General features: G+C 40.9%; 1 protein-coding gene across 1 annotated transcript in view; it reads right to left on the reverse strand.

The window, feature by feature from the left end:
* Positions 1 to 11,199: 11,199 nt before the first annotated feature.
* PNOC (prepronociceptin) overlaps positions 11,200 to 20,398 on the reverse strand; it is a 23,099-nt gene continuing 13,900 nt past the window's right edge. Inside the window, exons 2-3 of the mRNA XM_006864345.1 lie at positions 17,950 to 18,099; positions 11,200 to 11,604 (exon numbers count right to left, since the gene is read on the reverse strand). Coding sequence (XP_006864407.1) covers positions 11,200 to 11,604; positions 17,950 to 18,075 — 531 coding nt within the window. The 5' untranslated portion in view covers positions 18,076 to 18,099. The remainder of the gene's footprint in view (positions 11,605 to 17,949; positions 18,100 to 20,398) is intronic.

The following is a 20,398-nucleotide window of genomic DNA, read 5'->3' on the forward strand; positions in this document are numbered from 1 at the left end:
TGTGGTCTGAGAAGATGCTTTGTAGTATTTTGATAATTGTAAATTTATGGAGGTTTGTTTTGTGGCCTAACACATGGTCTATTCTGGAGAATGATCCATGTACACTGGAAAAGAATGTGTATTGTGCTGTTGTTGGGTTGAATGCTCTGTACACATCTATGAGGTCCAGTTGTCTGTGTTGTTCAGTTCTTCTGTGTCTTTGTCAAGTTTCTTTCTGGTTGTTCTATCCATTTTTGAAAGCAGTGTATTAAAATTGCCCATGATTATTATAGATTTGTCAGTTTCTTTCTTCAAATCTAATAGAGCTTGTTTTATATATTTTGGTGCTTTTTCATTGAGAGCATAGATATTTATTTTGGTTATGTCATCTTATTCAATTGTCCCTTTAATCATGACATAATGTCCATCTTTATCTATTATGCTGGTTTTTGCCTTAAAGTTTATTTTATCAGAGATTAATACTGCAACTCCTGTTTGTTTTTTATTGCAATTAGCTTGGTATATATTTTTTTCCATCCTTTGACTTTTAATCTGTTTTTGTCTGTTTTGTATGAGATGTGTCTCTTGCAGACAACATATTGAAGGATCTTGTATTCTTATTAATTCTGCTACCCTCCATCTCTAAACTGCATTTGATCCATTTACATTCAGTGTAATTATCAATAGGTATGGATTAATTGCTTCTATTATGTTTGTTTTTTTGTGGTGTTGCTGCTTTCTTTGTTCTGTGTGTCTTCCTGCTTTTTGTCTTCTTTCTTGTGATTTCCTCATAGTTTTAATATTTCCATGTTCTGCTTGGATTTTCATTTTCTTGGTATGTTGTGAAGTGTTACCTTATATTCCATTAACTTTTCCCTCCATTTAATACAGTCTATTTTATCCTGTAATCTACCTGACTTTCACACCGTTTGGATCTCTGTTCCTACGTGTTTACCTTCTTTTTTCACATTGTAATTGTTTTGATTATGGACTGACCTCCCAGATTCCCTGAGTTTGTTTTTATATTTTTGTTCTATTTTCGACTCTTCCATCTGTTGATTTTTAGTTCTGGGAGGTGCTACTCCATATGTCAATCTCTGGATGTTGTCTGTTCTTGTTGGTTCTCAGTCCACAGAACTACCTTCTGGATGTTTTGTAGCACAGGGTTGTCTTTGGCAAAATCCCTTAGATTCTGTTTATCCTAGAATTTTTTGATTACACCATCATATTTAGTTGATAGCTTTGCTGGATAAAGGATCCTTGGATTACAGTTGTTTTCTTTCAGGGTTTTATATATGTCTCCCCATTGTCTTCTTGCTAGCATGGTTTCTGCTGAGAGAGCTGAGCTTAATCTGACTTGCTTGCCCTTGTATGTAATGCTTTTCTTTTCCCAAGCTGCTTTCAGGATTTTGCCCTTATCTTTGATTTTAGAGAGCTTGATTATGATATGTGTTGGTGATTTTCTTTTGGGGTCTATTCTTCCTGGGGTTCATTGAGTTTCTTGAATGTTTATCTTTTCACTTTTCAGGATGTTAGAGAAATTTCCTTCTAGCAGTTCTTCAACTTTTTCCTCTGTGGACTTGTCTGATTCTTCCTGTTCTGGAATGCTGATAATTCTTAAGCTACTCCTCTTCATGTTGTCCAACATGAATCTTAGACTTTCTTCAGATTTTTTTCCCCTTTTTTTCTGTGTGCTCTTCTATCTTAGTGGTATTGAGAAATTTGTCTTCCAGCTCACTAGTTTTGCCTTCCATCTCTTCTATTCTACTCCTTTGCCCTTTCAGAGTATTGTCTATTTCTGATATTCTATTATTGATCACTTGGACCTCTTTCTGTTGGTTTTGAATTGTTTCCAATGCTGTGTCTATCTGATTTGATTGTTCCTGTAGCTCTTTCCTGACTTCTTCCTTATTTTTCTCAACTCCAATATAAAGTGTTTTGAAACATTGTATAATCATTTTTTTCTGAATTCTTTCTCAGGCATTTCCAAGGCCTGCCCTCCTTCCAGAATATATAGTCCAGGTCTACCTCTAGGTCATTTGTCTCAGACATTTTATCTTGTTTCTGGACATGTGCTTATATGGTTATCTGCTTTTGCTTCTTGGACATGTTTAGTGTTTATCTATGGCCTTAAAACTTAATTGAGTGTGCGCTTTTGTATTTTTTTATGCTTTCTGATTGCTTCCAGGTAGATGTGATCAGGATATGGGCTTCCCTTTTCACTGCTTGACTCAGGGTTACTTTCACAGGTGTTGTCTGCCACCTGGTGGATGGCAGTTGGTATTGGTTCGTGCCTGGATTTTGCTGTTTTATAGACTGTTGTTGTAGTTTGACTATATGGTAGCAGTTTCTGTCTCTTCTCGGGTAATACAGGGAGAGAAAGAGTCCCCAAAAAGTAAAAAAAAGGAGCATAAAACAGCAAAACAGGAACAGCTAAAAAAACCCCAAGAAAACAACAAAAAAAAACAAAAAACAAAAAAACTAGATTGGATACCGTAGTCTATAATCGCAGAAAAGGGAGAGGGGGAAAGAAGAAGAAAAATCTGTAGCCTAATATGAGTATAACTTTAACGTCCTCTTTCAACTTCTTGCCTTCAAAGCCACCTGATAAATTTCACAATGCCAATTTTGGTTGTTATGGTGTACCTCAGGATTTAATTTTTGGCCTGTTTAGTTTTTAAACTCTCTTTCCCTCACCACAGCACTCGTTCTGGCCTTTTTGCTACTAAAAAACAGTTCAGTGCCGGCTCTTGGGCTGAAAGTATCTGTGTGCATATGTGGCAGAAGAAACCACCAGTGGTGGGGGTGGGGGATGTCCACTTGTTCAGGCTCCCCCTCTAGTCACCAGAATGGAGGTGTGCAAACAGTGGGGGGTGGGGGGCAATGAACAGACACCAAAAAGAAAAATAAATTAGAACAAAGCAAAACCAACATAGTGTATTGTCTACCTTTGCTCTGAGGTTCCCGCGGTGTTATTTCATGGTGGGTCTGCTCCCCCGCTTGGTCTTGCTGTTTGATCTCGACCAAATTGTCAGCTTCGGGCCGCCTGAGCCCAGCAGATTGAAAAATAAACGATTTCTTAATTCTGCTACAAGTTCCAATAGCTATAAGCCTTCAAACTTTTAAAATATTCGTCCCTATGTGGTTCAGAGTTTTGGAGCTCTGCCCTGAACCCTCTTCACCTGGTATTCTGTGGTACTGCTGATAGCTAACTTCACTGCATCTCTACCCTATCTACCATCCCCCTTGTCTACTTTTATAAATAGTCCTTTCATCTAACTTTGCTCAGTTACTCCTTTTGAGATGTCAAATGCTTCTTGTCTGAACACTGACAGTAACGGCCCTAACACATTTAGTGGTATGTGCCATCGAGTCAGTTGTTAAGTGCTGTCAAATCGATTCCAACCCATAGCGACCCTGTACAGGGTGTCCGAAGCTGTAAATCTTTACAGGAGCAGAAAGCATCATCTTTCTCCTGTGGAACCGCTGGTAGTATCGAACTGCTGACTTTGAGATTAGCAGCCCAATTTGTAACCATTATGCATAACTGGAGGTAAAAGTGACATCAGGTTTGTTTCCGCTCCACCCCTTGCTTCATGTCCCAATCCAATGGTTCCCAAAGTATGGTCTCTCAACCAGCAGCATCAGCCTCACTTGAAGACTTGTCATTAATGCAAATATATATATATATACTGAATTAGAACCTGGGACCCTTTAGTTTGCCTTTTCTGAGATTCTGATGCACACTAAAGTTTTGAGAACCTCTGTTCCACCTATCCACTCCCTTCACTTACTCACTTGGATCTAGCAACACTCTATAGTTGGGGCATGTATGCTCATGTATCTTGCATATTATACTTTATATAAAGCAACCCTTTGCCTCTTCCTTCTTGGGAGAAGCAGCCCTGATTGTTCATGTGGAATCTATGCTTTTCAATTGTTGCATGGCAAAAGCAAACCAATTTATTAATCATTTGCTCAGTAGAAGTTTAATGGAGAAATATTTGTTTAAAACATTCAGTCAAAAAGAACAACTCTTTTACAAACAAGTTATGGCAGTGACAAGTCAAACCCCAGACTTATATTTGATTGGTCATATTCCTTCAACCCCTCCCTAGAAGAGGGAGAAGGAAAATGGGGCCATTTCAATGGTAGCTGAAGGAATTACAAAAATACACTCTGATGTAGCAACAGGGGTGTCATGAAACATGCCATGGGGGGGACGGTAGGGACAACCAGACAGGGAGTTCTTTCTCCCTGGGGGTAGAGACCTGGAGGCAAAGCCCACAGCACCTGTGAATGCTCAGTGCCTTGGGGAGGAAGGAATCCTGATTCCCTGCCGGCAGGTCTGGGGCTGGAGACATGCTGTTTTGGGGATCACCCGGACACCTAGGGAGACAAAAAAATGATTAAAATGGAAAACCCTGTAGTTTTTCTGACCTGCTGATTTTTCAATCCCATTTGACTGACATGATCAAAAATGTAAAGAAAAGTTATCAACTCAGTCATTACACCCTAAAGTAGCAAGAAGGGTTCCCTAACTCCCTCTGCACATCTGCTTCCTGGTTTTCAGTCTACTGTCAGGATTAATGCAATAAAGGGAGGTCTGTGAGCCTGGACTTGAAAGGCATAGAGATAAACCCCCTGCCCCCACACAGTTTCTTTTAACCCTGGTAGTGGAGAGTCCATGTTTAGAGGTTCATTTCTTTAGGCTAAATTGTTGTTAAGTGCCATCAAGTTGGTTCTGACCCATAGTGACCCTGTCTGTATAGGGTTTCTGAGGAGCAATTGGTGAGCTTGAACTGCTAATCTTGTGGTTCAGACAACTTTGCAGGCCAGTACATTAACCCACAGCGCCACACCAGGACTCCAATAGTGTCCTCATTTATAGTTCTCTTACATCACAAGTGATTTTAAGGCCTGATGTCACTCATATCTCACCATGAATGAATCTGCTCACTTTTCCACTATCTAGAAGGGTCAAAACTTAGGGCATTGGAAGAAAGGAGAACAGTATTAAGGTCAGGGAAAGGGAAGAGAGATACTAAGACCAATCATGCTTGTTTCACAGTTCTGACTAGGGCTGGTCCCACACTCCACTCCACTCCTGCCTAGGACACATTGCATAACCGAATAGGGTTCTTGTCCCATTCCAGAGGCTTGTGCCCCTGTTTCTTCCTAACCTTTAAAGTTGAGAGGGATGGAAGATTACCAGATTGTTCTTGGTACTTAGAAGTCAAGAACAGCTATGATAGCAGAAATCTCCCACAATGGTGAAGTAATTGTAAAGCAGGTGGGACATGCGTATGTGAAGATAAGGTTTTAAGCCACCTGATCTAGACTCATAAATACATATCCATGTTGGAACTCAACAACTATGAATGCATGGAAAAAAGACAAGAGATGGTTCTAGAAAGAGAAAGGAGAACAATAGATAATACTCAAATGAGCTGGTTAATGCTTTCATTAAGCACTTTACATCTTAAGCAAAGTATCAGACAGAAGCTAGTTACCAGCTTTGGTTCAGCCTGTCTCAGTTGGAAGCATAATAGAAAATTAGAAAAACCAATTGCCTGAATAGGGGCTCATATGGCTTTTTGAAATAAATTGATTCCTGCTGGTGTGACTGACTTTTAACTGTCTTTGGGTAAAGAAAACTGTTAATAGTTCAGAATTAGACATGAGCTTCAGTATCGCTTAAGAGCCACTTTAAAGAAGATGGCTTTTAAGATTTGAAAGAATTTAATACATGTTACTGGAGTCCTAGTGTGGCATTGTGAGTTAATTTGCTGGACTGCAAAGTCGCTTTAAATTGCAAGGTCAGCGGTTCAAGCTCACCAGCTGCTCCTTGGAAGCCCTGTATAGGGTTGCTATGGGTAGGAATCTACCATTCGTCTGTCAGTTTGTCACACTGTGGTGGCTTGTGAGTTGCTGTGATTCTGGAAGCTATGCCATGGGTATTTTAAATACCAGCAGGGTCACCCATGGTGGACAGGTTTCAGATGAGCTTCCAGATGAAGAAAGACTAGGAAGAAGGAGAGATGAACTATTACTGAATATTTAGTCACTGAAAACCTTATGAATAGCAGAGAAACACTGTCAGATACAGGACTGGAAAATGAGCCTCAGGTTAGAAGGCACTCAAAATGTGATTGGGGAACAGCTTCCCCCTCAAAGTAGAGTTGACCATGAGATGCAAGTGGAGTAAAGCCTGTGGAAGTAAAGCCCATGGGACCTTCATTTGCTGATGGGGCACAACTAAAAAGGAAGAGAAACAGCTATAAACATCCATTAATAATCGGAACATGGAATGTACAAAGTATGAATTTAGGAAATTTGGAAACTGTCAAAAATGAAATGGAGTGCATAAACATCGGTATTTTAGGCACTAGTGAGCTGAAATGGACTGATACTGGCTATTTTGAATCTGACAACCACATGGTTTACGATGCCAGGAATGACAAATTGAAGAGGAATGGTGTTGCATTCACTGTCAAAAAGAACATAACCAGATCAGTCATGAGGTACAACGCTGTCTGTGATAGGATAATATCCATGTGCCTAAAGGGAAGCCCAGTTAAAACCACCAGTATTCAAATTTATGTACCAATTACTAAAGCCAGTGAGGATGAAATAGAAGAATTCTACCAACATTTTCAATGTGAAATTGATCAAACATGCAATCAAGATGTATTGAGTGGTGATTGGAAATCAAAGGTTGGGAACAAAGAGGAAGGTTCAGTAGTTGGAAAATATGGCCGTGGTCATATTTTGAAATGATGCTGGAGATCACATGATAGAATTCTGCAAAATCAATGATTTGTTCATTTCAAATACCTTCTTTAGACAGCATAAGAGAGAGCATAAGACACATGGACCTCACCAGATGGAATACACAGAAATCAAATTGACTGCATCTGCGGAAAGAGATGAAGGAAAAGCTCCATATCACCAGCCAAAACAAGGCCAGGGGCAGGCTGTGGAACAGACCATCAATTACTCATAGGTAAATTCAAACTGAAGCTGAAGAAAATGAAAACAAGTCCATGAGAGCCAAAATATGACCTTGAATATATCCCACTTGAATTTAGCGATCATCTGAAGAACAGATTTGATACATTAAACACTAAAGACGGAAGACCAGAAGAGTTGTGGGATGAGATCAAGAACATCATACATGAAGAAAGCAAAAAGTCATTAAGAAGACAAGAAAGAAGGAAAAGATAAAAATGGATGTCAGAAGAGATACTGAAACTTGCTCTCCAGAGATGCTAAAGTAAATAGAGGAAATGAGGAGGTCCAAGAGCTGAACAGAAAATTTCAAAGGTCAGCTTGAGAAGACAAAGTCAAATATTATAACAAAATGTGCAAAGATCTGGAGTCAGAAAACCAAAAGGGAAGAACATGCTCAGCATTTCTCAAGTTGGGGGAACTGAAGAAAAAAATTCAAGCCTCGACTTTTGTTATTGAAGGATTCTCTGAGCAAATTACTGAATGATGCAGAAAGCATCAAAAGAACATGGAAGGAATACACAGAGTCATTGTACCAAAAGGAAATGGTTGATGTTCAACCGTTTCAAGAGGTAGCATATGATCAAGAGCCAATGATACTGAAGGAAGAAGTCTAAGGTGAATTGAAGGAATTGGCAAAGAACAAGGCACCAGGAACTGATGGAATAAAAAATTGATACTGCAGGCACTCACTCATCTATGCCAAGAAATTTGGAAGACAACTAACTGGCCAACAGATTTGAAGAGATCCGTATTTGTGCTCATTCCAAAGAGAGGTGACCCAACAGAATGAGGAAATCATCAGACAATATCTTTGATATCCCATGCAAGTAAAGTTTTACTACAGATAACACAGAAATGGCTGCAAGCATACATTGACAGAGAACTTCCAGAGGTTCAAGCCGTATTCAAACAAGTGAAATCACTGCTGATGTCTGATGGATCTTGGCTGAAAGCAGAGAATACCAGAAAGATGTTTACCTACACTTTATTGACTATGCAAAGGCTTTCAATTGTGTGGATCATGACAACCTGTGGTCAATGTTGCAGAGAGTGAGTATTCCAGAACACTTAACTGTGCTCATGAGGAATCTGTACCTGGACCAAGAGACAGTAGCTCAAACAGAACATGAGAACACTGAATGGTTTAAAAATATGAAAGGTATACATCAGGCTTGTATTCTTTCACCATACTTATTCAACCTGTATACTGAGCAAATAATCCAAGAAGCTGGGTTGGATGAAGAAAAACTGACATCAGGATTGGAGGAAGACTAATTAACAACCTGCAATATGCAGATAATACAACCTTGCTTGCTGACAGTGAAGTGGTCTTAAAATACTGATGAACATGAAAGACCACAGCCTTCGGTATGGATTGCATCTCAATGTAAAGAAAACAAAACTCCTCACCACTGGACCAATAAACAACATTCTTATCAACCGAGAAAAGATTCAAGTTGTCAAGGACTTCATTCTTCTTGGATCAACCGTCAACCCTCACGGAAGCAGCAGTCAAGAAATCAAACAACGTATTGCATTAGACAAACACTTTTTAAAGTGTTGAAGAGCAAAGATGTCACCTTGAGAACTAAGGTGTGCCTGACCCAAGCCATGGTATTTTCAATTACCTCATATGCATGCAAAAGCTGGACAGTGAATAAGGAAGACCATAAAAGAATTGATGCTTTTGGGTTATGGTGTTGGAGGAGAATATTGAAAGTGCCATAGGCTGCCAAAAGAACCAACAGATCTGTGTTGGAAGAAGTACAGCCAGAGTGCTCCTTGGAGACCAGGATGGCCAAACTTCATCTCTCTTACTTTGGACATATTGTCAGGAGGGATAAGTTGCTGGAGAAGGATATCATGTTTTAGTAAGGTGGAAGGTCATAGAAAACGAGGAAGACCCGCAGCAAGATGGATTGCCAAAGTGGCAGCATCAATGGGCTAAATTGTGGCAACAATTGTGAGGTTGACCCAGGACTGGGCAGTGTTTCGTTCTGTTGTGCATAGGGTTGCTATGAGTTGGTACCAACTTGATGGCACCTAAGAACAACAACATGGGTAGGAATTGACTCAATGGCACTTAACAACAATACATATTACCACTGTGCAGCTATGACTTAGAAAGAAATAGAATGCTTGTTAAGGATCTAAGAATATGATTTCAAAAACAGAGTGAGGTTAATTCAGAGCCTTTGGCAATTAGTCATTTTGATAAAATAAACATAGCAGCCTTTACCTTACTACTGACTACATATGTCCATATTTGGCAATGGGCCTGTAGCAAACAATTTTGCCTACCTGTAAAGAACTAGCTTCAAAGAGCTCTGTTCACATGTTGGGTCAAAGATTAATACACAGGTATTAATATATTTGAAGGAAGATTATTAAAGATCTGACTATTTTTGACTTATGGGAAGTAAACAGCACAGGTAGAATTTTTATGTCTCTGAGAGTCAGGTAAAGAGCCCTGGTAGTGTACTGGGTTATGCACTGGGCTGCTAACCTCAAGGTCAGCAGTTTGAATACAGCCAATCCATGGGAGAAAGCCGAGACTTTGTGCTCCTTGCCAAGGTTTTGTTATTATTAATGTTAAGTGTCCTAGTGTTGGCTCTGATTCATAGAGACCCTGTATAGGGTTTCTGAGGAGCGGCTGGTGAGTTTGAACCACTGACCTTACTGTTCAAACCAACCTTGCGGTCCAGTGCTTTATCCTACAGCACCACACCAGGACTCCAGTCATCACATTGTTATTGTTAAGTGCTGTAGATGGATGAGTTCATTAAATGTTCGACTAAATATAGCAGGCTAATTTTTAAGTTGTTAGTTTTGTATGACCCGTGAATAATGTTATAAATGTTGGCAGTAAAGGGGTCACTATGAGTTAGAACCGACTTAATAGCATGCAGCAGCAGCAGCAGCAGCAGCAGCAGAGAATCAGGTAATAGCTCTACTTGGGTAATATTTTAGGATGATTTTGATGGACTGACCCCTTTACATTATGTCAAGTTTCTAGGATGTTTAGGGAGAGGTAACCACAAGGTTAGCTGTTCAAATCTACCAGCTGCTCCTCAGAAACCCTATACAGGGTCACTATGAGTCAGAACTGACTAGATGCACTGAGCAGCAACAGATGGTACTCTACAGATGAGCATATTCCCTTAAAAAAATTAAAGCATATGTGTGAGATTGTTGAGGGGTTCACTAGAATTTCAGAAAATTTCATTGTACTAGTTTCTAAAGCCACTCAAAGCTATATATTTATTCATTGATGGGTTAGGAAAGTTGAGTTTATAATCTGTGTTATATGTACATATATAAGCATGCATGTGGTAATGGAAACTGACTAGGGGAAAAGGAGGATAAGGAAGAAGGGGGAGAGGAATAAAGGCAAATTGAACTATGGAATGAAGTTAAAAAAAAAAAAAGTCACTTAGTTCATATTCTAAAATGACTAGATTAGTTGGGCCAAATTCTCAAAGCCTTGCTCAGTGATGCTGCTATCAGCAGCAAAGAATTAGTTCATCTTTGGCAAGGTGGTGGGACAGGCAAGTGGTTTGTGGAAGAAAGGAAAGTAGAAAACATAAATATTGGTCCTGGTATGAACTCTGGCTGTGGGAGAGTGGGGAAATTTAATAGTTTCCATGGAGTCTAGTCACCTTAAGACATAGGGTTTATGATAGAAGACGAGTAAGTTGTCTTTGAAGTTGAAATAACAACTTCATAACCACAGTAATCAGACCCTTTGAGAATGAGTACGAGTATGTCCAGCTATTGGGCCTACTCTTAAAGATAAAGTCTCTGAGGAAAGGTGAGCTGAATGGTTGCTATGGAAACCGGATAGGAGGATTGGTCCACTTAACTGTCCCCATAGTAACTAAGCTCCTGGAGAGATATAGAAGAATTAGTTATCTTAACACACTACTATTATCCCCATGGTAACCAAGCTTTAAATGTGAGGTCAGCCTCAAGGCATAAACCTAGAAAAATCTTTGCTCCCTAGAGCAAAGGTGGGAAGGAGATTATCATACCTCACAGATCCCACACAAGCTTGAGTTCCTTGAGGTTCTGTGGTGTGCATGTGTGTGTTAGGGAGAGAGAGAGACAATTGCGTCTATGAGATTTCTCCTTGCCCCCAACTCAAATGTGCCCAACTCACTCATGGGTTGAAGTGGATGGTGCAGCTGGGCAGGGCTCCCCTTCCGGCTACACATTACCATTCTGGTGTAGGGTGCGCCGTCGCTGGCTGGACTGCATGCTCAGGACGAGGTACTGCCTCATAAACTCACTGAACCGCTTCTGATTGGCCAGCTTCCGGGCTGATTTCCGGGCTCCGGTGAAGCCCCCGAACCTCTTCTGTAGCTGCTTCTGCTCCATCTCTCCAGCATCATCCATGCCAGGCTGTGTGTTCTCCTGTTCTTGGAATATGCTCCTGGTGCGGGGCATTCGCTTCAGATTCTGCATCTCAGATGCTTTTGGCTGGTAAAGAGCAGCAGTTGCATGTTCTGGGTCAGTAGGGCTGAGCTGCCAGGATCTCCTGGTCAGGACCTTGGTGCATGGAGTTAGGAGAGGGCTTGGGAAAACATTCTCTTCACATTCAAGGATGCACATCTGTAAAAGAGAGTTGAAAAGAAGGGAAAAGAAACAGGAACCTCTGTTAGTCCAAAGCAATGCAGGAGATAAATCTCTCAGTAGTCTATAGTTAGACTAATGCAAGTGTTTCCAAAGTATATACTTAACAAGAATTTTAGAGTTGGAAAGAAACAGAGAAGCATATGGTCAAATACTGTCATTTTACAAATAGAGAAACTGTGTCTCAGGGAGGTGATGTTAATTTATCCGAGGTAACACAGCAAGTTGGTGCAGGATGAATTCACTAAAACCCACATAAGTTTACATCCTTAGATGAGTCTTTGGAGCCAAATATACTCAAGATGTTGTTGTTAAGTGCCTTCAAGTTGGTTCCGACTCCTAGTGACCCGTATAGGGTTTCCAAGGAGTGGCCGGTGAGCTTGAACCACTGATTTTGTGGTTTGAACTGATCTTACAGTCCAACACATTAACCCACAGCACCACACCAGGACACCATATCACTCATAAAGAACTTATTTTGTTCTCTTATCAGGCTTGAAGGAAGTCAGAGTAATTAAAAATATTGGGGGTTAAATCTGCATGTTTATTTTAAGGTCACCATGTAAGTAATATTTCTAGTGGTGTTAATTTTTCACCTGACACAAATTTAATCACCACATCTGTGCATCATTTATAGAAAACAGGATCAAGCCACTTCAGGATGTAGATAGGTTGGGGAAAAGATGCCAACCGACACAAATGAGGTAGACCCAAAAGACCCCTGAGAATTCTTGCTCAATGTCTTCATCACCACCAATTTCTAGCCTAGACCACCAGCCTCACCATGACATTTTTCCAGGCTTCATTCCTGAGTCTCATCTCCATTTTCTGGACTTAGCTAGATGAAAACCCCATCTCAACCTAACCTTGCCAATTACAAACCTGAGGATATCTTTAACTTCTCCTTCTCACTTCTCTATCCCCATCCAATTAGCATACATGTCTGCTTTCCCTCTGCCACCTGGTGTGGCATTGTGGGTTAATGCACTGGACTGCAAAGTCAGTTTGAACTGCAAGGGTGGCGGTTCAAGCTCACCAGCTGCTTCTTGGAAACCCTATACAGGGTCGGAACCGACTTGATGGTACTTAACAACAACAACCATCATCTTTGTAAGGCCTTCATTACCTCATGGGTTTCAGTGATCTCTCTTTATCTGATCTATATTTCTAATCTCTTTTATACTCCTGAGTACTCTTTTTGAGAGCTCTGGTAGCGTAGTGGTTACGAATCGGGCTGCGAACCTTAAGGTCAGCGGTTCGAAACTACCAGCTGCTCCGCGGGAGAAAGATCAGGCTTTCTACTCCCGTAAAGATTTACACCCTCGGAAACCCTGTACAGGGTCACTATGGGTCGAAACCGACTCGACGGCACTTAACAACAACAACAACTCTTTTTGAAGACCAACTCTAATTTCCTTGTCACCTTGCCCACACTGTCCAATATTTTGTCATTGTCCATATTAAAGGGTCCCTCCTAAGCAGAGTATTCAAGACCCTCCACCATCTGTTCTCAGCCTACAAATTCAGTCTGATTCCTGAGTTCTCCTCACATACCACCCTTCAGGCATATACGTCTAGTGCCTAAAACACCCCTAAACTCTTCTTCCGACTGCCAGACCTCTTCTCACTCTGTCCCCTCTGTTGGAATGACCTGCTTTCATCCAATTTTTGGAGCTGAGAGGCAACGCCTCTAAAGCACCTTCTTTAATCCCCCATTGAGAGTTGCATTTTACAACAAGCACTCCAGGTGATTCTGAGATGTGACTAAACTTTGAGAAATCCTGCTTTGGAACTTGCATATGGGACATGGTAGTCAGAGATAGCACTTCTTTAGAGGAAGATGGTTGGATCTGTACTTAGTCTGTTTCTGAAACACTTAAGAAAACCAGGTTGAATCCTATTTGGATCATTACAGCAGTGGTTCTCAACTGGGGACAATTTTTTGAGTATTTATTTTGCTTTTGAATTGTGGTAAAAATCTGTACAACAAAATGAACATCAATTCAACAGTGTTGCATGCATAATTCAGTGACATTGATGAAATTATTCAAGTTATGCAACCATTCTTGCTATCCTTTCTCAAATTATTCTACCACCATAAACATAAACCTGGTGTGGCGCTGTGGGCTAATATGCTGGACTGCAAAGTCAATTTGAACTGCAAGGTCAGTGGTTCAAGCTCACCAGTCACTCACTGGAAAACCTATACAGGGTCACTATGGGTCGGAAGTGACTTGACGTCACTTAACAACAACAACATGGGGCATTTGGCACTATCTGGAGACATTTTTGGTTATAATAACTGGGGGATAAGGGGCATGCTATTGGAATCTAGTGGGTAGAGGCCAAGGATGCTACTAAACATCAAATGCACATGACAATCCCCCTTCCTCCACAACAAAGAATTATACAGCCCAATATGTCAATAGTGGCAAGTTTGGAAACCTTATCTATTAAGGCAATGGGAAAGCATGGGCAGCTCTAGAAAAGTACATATAAGGGTAGAATTTTGGAGCTGGAATGGACCTTTGAACACACTTAGTCCAGTCCTCACAGGACAGGATCCCCAAAATGCTTGTTGAATGGTTCTGCTCCTTTCGTTTTACAGAAACAGGTGGGAAAGTTGTTAAACCTAAAGGCTATTAGATCTCATATGAGCCCCTGGGTTTCTAAGCCCAGATGGTAATTAGATTTTATGTCAATCATAGAGTATGAAATTCTATGATCAAACCAGATGCACAGCCTATATTCAAGCTTGACACACTGTTAGAAGAATTAGGTACTAACAAAAGCATCTCAACTCTTGGTTTAGGAGGTGGTTTTGGACGAATATGAGGACTTCAAATTCAAAACAGCATTTGTAACACCAGATGGCATATGAGCTTAATGCCCTACCCCCTGGTCAGAGGAACCAGCCAGCTTCTTTCAGAGATGGGTTAATGGCCTGTTAAGTGAACTGGACACATTTGCACAGCCCACACTGATGGCATTGCTATATTAAGCTAGTCTATGCATGAGCATCTGGAAAATCTCAGCTTGTTGCCAAATTGGTCTGAATGCTGGGCTTGTGGGGAAACTGAGCAATGGGATATTTGGATGTCTGGGATAAAATATTAGGACACAAAGTGGGAAACAGGCACATGACTCAGAAGGAAAAGAAGCTAATCAGATGGAGAAGTTTCTGCCACTAATGAGCCAAACCACTTGTGACCACGAGACATTTGGATGCTATTTCGTTTAGGAGGTTCTGCTAGAATATCTGAGGGATAACAGATGACAAGGAGGCCAGCAGGTGAGTAGGAGAGAAGAACACCTGTAATAAATCATTCTTAGGCAAATCAAGCGTTTAGCTTCTAACCAAAAGGTTGGCAGTTTGAACCTACCAGTTACTCTGCAAGAGAAAGATGTGGCAATCTGCCTCTGTAAAGACTGTAGTCTTGGAAACACTGTGGAGCAATTCTATCCTGTCCTGTAGGATTGCTGTGAGATGTAGTTGACTTGGTGCAATGGGTTTTGTTTTGCTTTTCTACAAATCAGCTATCAAGAGTTTTCGTTGAATGAAGCTAGGAAGAACTATTCGAAGGGTGTTTGTCTTAAATAGAATTTTTAAGTAAGTTTCCTTAGACATTTCTTGGGTGTTACGTTCTAGTTTGTCTCCAGAATAACTCCTTGAATCTAGTTTCTTCCACTTGAGTTGATGGTAACTGGTTGGTTCATTGGGCCTCCATGTTCTTAGTATAAGACAACCCAAGGCCATGGCGGGAAGGCAACTAACTAGTGCTTCCCAATCAGATGTGATATTTCTTACAAATCACCACCTACTTAGGCATTGTTACTTACTTTGTAAAAAAATACGTTAGAGCAGATTCAAGGATATCTCTGTGATAAACTCCTAATACTTTTTTGAGTGGAGATAAAAGGTTACAATGAAAGCTATTGATTCAGGAATGATGCGTAACCTTCGATTGCATCTATGCTACAACATAACATTGACAGTGTGGTAATGACCACACAATGGCTTAATCAACCCCCTAACTGGTTTACATGCAAACTAGTTGTTTGCTCTGCTTACTTAGAATAAGAGAAAGTGTTTTTGGATGAACTTTTAAACACTTTGGGCTAATCTGAAGAGGTACCAAGAAATAGCTTTGGGCTTCTACATAGAAAGGGCATGTGGGGCCTTCTGTGCTCTGGCCAAGCTCAGTTTTCTCAGGTCTTTAAATGCCACTCATTCTTCTTTTAAATAGCTCTGGTAGCATAGTGGTTATGAGTCGGGCTGCTAACCTCAAGGTCAACAGTTCAAAAATACCAGCAGTTCCTCCTCGGGAGAAAGATGAGGATTCCTACTCCCATAAAGATTTACAGCCTCAGAAACCCTATGCAGGAACTGTCTCCATAGCACATAACCACTACCACCATTCTCTCTTATGATGCACAAGTCTCCCAGCCCCTGCCCCTCCTTCATTTTCTTTCCTCTTCAGTCCATTTATAGACCCCAGTTCCTTTGCCCTTTTAGACCAATTGGGGCCCACTGCTCTGTGCCTCCCCATTGCCTTTGATTATTGTAGCCCGAGGAACTGTGTGTTCTTCTCTCCTGTGAGCTGCAAGCTCCACCCATCTGCCCATCTTTGGATCTCTAAGGCTGACACAAAGCTCAGCACACAGTGAAACAAAAACCAAACAAACCAGTTGTGATCAAGTTGGTCCCAACTCACGGTGACCCCACGGGTGCAGAGTAGAACTGTACTCCATAGGACTTTCATGCCTTTCTTCCAAGGTGCCTCTGGGTGGGTTTGAACTGCCAAATTTTCAGATGGGAGTTGAGTGCTTAAGTGTTCATTCCAGCCAGGGACTCCCATAGTAGGTGCTCACAAAAGAAACATGATGAATGACTAAGATGAATGAATAAACTTTGAATGGGTTACTGGGGATGCTTTTAATGTTCAGAAAACAGGCTGAAAAAGCACCGATCTGGGTATGAAGAGTTCGGTGTCCCTGGGTTTATTGGGGCAGTATGTGCTCATTTGGAGTCCTGATATGGTGCTGTCAGTTACTGGACTGCACTGGACTACAGGGTGGGTTTGAACCGCAAGATTGGTGGTTCAAGCTCACTAGCTGCTCCTCGGAAACCCTATACAGGGTTGCTATGAGTTAGAATCCACTTGACGGCACTTAACAACAACATCATCTGCTCATTTGCTACTTGGATGCCTTAATAACAACACCTACTATTTTTTAAAGGTTAAGAGTTTGAAATATGGAATCTTTTGAAAGAAGTCTGTTTAACTAACAAGGCAAAATATTAGATTTAATAGGAGAATGATTATGTAGACAAAAATGAAAGTATTTGGCAAAGGAGTTTATTTAATGAATAAAAATTTAATAACAGATTTGCACTCAAATTGAAAACTTAAAATATAAGAAGTACATAGATGTTATTTGTAAAATTAATTATAGTGTCAAAAATGGAAGACATTACTAACACTAAAGAGTCCTGGTGTGATGTTGTGGGATAAAGCACTGGACTGCAAAGTTGGTTTGAACCACAAGGTTGGTGGTTCAAACTTATCAGCTGCTCCTTGGAAACTCTATACATGGTTGCTATGAGTCGGAACCAACTCGACAACACTTAACAACAACAGCAAGCACTAACACTAATGGGCTTGTTAAAATAAACTATTTTCATAGAAAGAAATATTTAAAAATAATACTTAATAGCATGGAAAAAGGATGCTGGCACATGTGAAAAAGGTAGGTTTTTTTTTTTTTTTTTTGACTGGTGGCAGAGGTGATTACCCAATAAGCAAGATAAACATTTGTGCTCCACAAGTAAGTTCATGCTTACCTTGTTTACTGGGTAATGTGACACTGTTGGTGGGATTAATATTTTTAAAAACACTTCTCTGAATTTGTCAGATTTTCCAAAATAAGTATGCCTTATTTCCATAGAACAAAATAGTAATACGGACACGTCTGTGTTTGTAATCAAGTGGAAAGATCATAGGGTTTGTGGTCAGGAGATGTGCAGTCCATTACTAATCACTTTCCTTCTGATCATGTGACACTGAAAAAGTCACATGACATCTCAGCAAGGCCTTACACATTCAGTCTGTGTGGCATTGTAGGATGAACACTGGACTTCAAGGTCAGTTTGAGCTGCAAGGTCGGGCTGTTCAAATCCACCGGCCGCTCAAATCCACCAGCCATTCTTTGGAAAACCTATACAGGGTCATTATGAGTTGGAGTTGGAACCAACTCAGTAGCACTTGACGACAACAACAACTGGAGGAAGAGAATGGAGATGAACAGGTTTCCTGAACTTACCTCTAGGTTGAAGCTGTCCAGGGCTGGATGGAGCCTCTCTCTGCAGGTCAGACAGTCCCTCTGACAACTGCTGAACACGCTGGAGAAGAGGCTGAGCAGCAGGAGGTCACAGATCAGGATTTTCATGGTGCAGGAGCAGGAAGCAAGATGCTAAAATGCAAAAGAGGGTGCGGTGGCCATTAAGAGAGCTGTTTTGTGAGGGGTGGTCAGGACTGGAGACTTTATCCAGGGAGCTGCTACAGGAAAGGAAGTCTTCTGAGAGAACAGTATGCATAAGGGTTTGAGATTGGCCTCCTGGGAGGGAGTGGATTGCCAAGGGCACAGGTGACCCCCTTCCTGTTTGTCAGGCCCTGAGTTGAATCTAAGGTATGGCAAGTATGGCAGAGGCCCTGGGCAACACTTGAAATGGGATGCCAATGAATCGTTTCTATTTGCCATCACACTTTCCATGACCAGCTGTGAGAGATCATTCAGCAATTTAAAACGAACTGCTATAGGCGCTAATTCCCATAGATGAAGATATGTTCATGTGTGAGCTAGTGTCTGGTTTCCTGAAGGCAGTAGTACTCCTGTGATTCCTGCCTCTGAGCTGGCCTCAACACCATACAAGAACTTTCTGGAGCAACTGTGGTGTGGAGACAGAACTTTCCTGTCTCTAGGAGAAAAGGCAGTTTTATAAAGGAACCCTGGTGGTGTAGTGGTTAAGTGCTTGCCTGCTAACCAAAAATCTGGTGGTTTGAGCCCATCCAGTAGTTCCACAGGAAAAAGACCTAGCAGTCTCTTCCTGGAAAGATTACAGTCTAGAAAACATTATGGGACAGTTCTTCTCTGTCATACCGTGTCGATATGAGTGGAAATAAATTTAACAATAAAGGTGTTCCTTTACATTTGACCAGTCTCTCCAAAGCTCAGTTTCTGTAGCTATAAAATGGGAATATCTACTTTGTCATAAGATTTGCCATATTAGATGAGATATGTGAGGGAACTTTTTCAAAGTTTGCCATGTGGGATTGTGTAAAAGGAATAAAAAACCGTTCTAACATAACCATTCCACTGGTTAGTTAGAGCAATAGATTACCATCTTTATGAAGTAGTAATTACAAGCTATGCAGTTCTTCTCTTTCTCTCCAGAATTTATCTTTTAATGAAGACTCCTGAATCAGAAAACTATTTCCTTGAACTTCCATCAGCTGGGGTCCCAGGCAATCTGGTCTCGTAAAGATGACAACCTCGGAAACCATATGGGACAATTCTACTCTGTCCTATGGGTTGCTATGAGTTGAAATTGACTTGACAGTACACAACAACAACAACAAAAGAACCACCTTTAGTTGGAAGATTAAATGGACAGGGTTACAGGTAATTTTGGTAATTGTGGAAATGTTGATTGGGGTGTAGATTATAGAGGTGTGTGTATACATTTGTCAAAACTCATTGTAAGTTTAAACTCTGTGAATTTCACCTCAATAAAGAGTTCAGTGTGGGGAAACAAAAGCAATTGTCTTTACTGCTTTTTCATCAGACTATATTGAGAAAGTTTGTAATGCTCTTCAAATGTAGTCTGCAGACCACAGCATCGGTATCACCTGTGATCATGTTAGAAAAGCAGAATCAGGAGCTTCACCCAGAAACACTGAATTGGCATCTACATTTTCAGCAGATTCCCAGGTGATTCATATGTACACTAAAGCACTGGTATCAGGAAGATGTGAAATGTAGGTGACAGGAGAAGGGAGAGGATTCTGCAGGTCATGTGACCCAATGGCTATGTTGGGAGACCACCTAGCTCTTGTGCATCATCAAAGCATTTCATACTAAGAGGATGTCAACTGTACAGGTACTCAATAAATGTTTGTCATATAACTGAGTGCTATTTGAGGTGCATTTTGAGAAATCATTAAGTTTGCCTAGAGGACAGAGAAGACGGATACAGGAACAATATTTTCAAAGATATAAAGGAGTTGGGACCATAGCTTGGAAAGGGATGGTGAGTAGACTGCTGTGGTGGGACCACCTGTTCACACTTCTTTAGGTAAGCAATCAGCTGAAAGGGAGGCTGTGCTCGTTAGGTGAGAGAACAGCTTTTTTTTTTTTAATTGTGAACTGAGTGATAGTTTACATGGGAGAACATTGGCTTTACACCATAGTTTCATCACAATGATTACAATCTCCTCCATGTACCATCATTCAACAATTATTTGCTTCGATTCCCTCTGGTTTTTGTTTGTTTTTGTGTGGTGGGGGTTATACACAAAAACACTCAAGAATACATAATAATATAAACAACTAAAGGGCACATTCTGCAAGCCTGCTTCCTGGCTGCCAACACTCAGTCCCTCTCTTTCCATGAGTCTAGAGTGCTCAGTGGCTCCCTCTCCCCATGTCCTCATCTTTGCCTCCATCTCTGGTGTTGCTGCTTCTCTGGATAGGGTCCCACATTCCACTTGAG

Source organism: Chrysochloris asiatica, unplaced genomic scaffold, assembly GCF_000296735.1.
Source record: "Chrysochloris asiatica unplaced genomic scaffold, ChrAsi1.0 scaffold00064, whole genome shotgun sequence".
NCBI lineage: Eukaryota > Metazoa > Chordata > Mammalia > Afrosoricida > Chrysochloridae > Chrysochloris > Chrysochloris asiatica.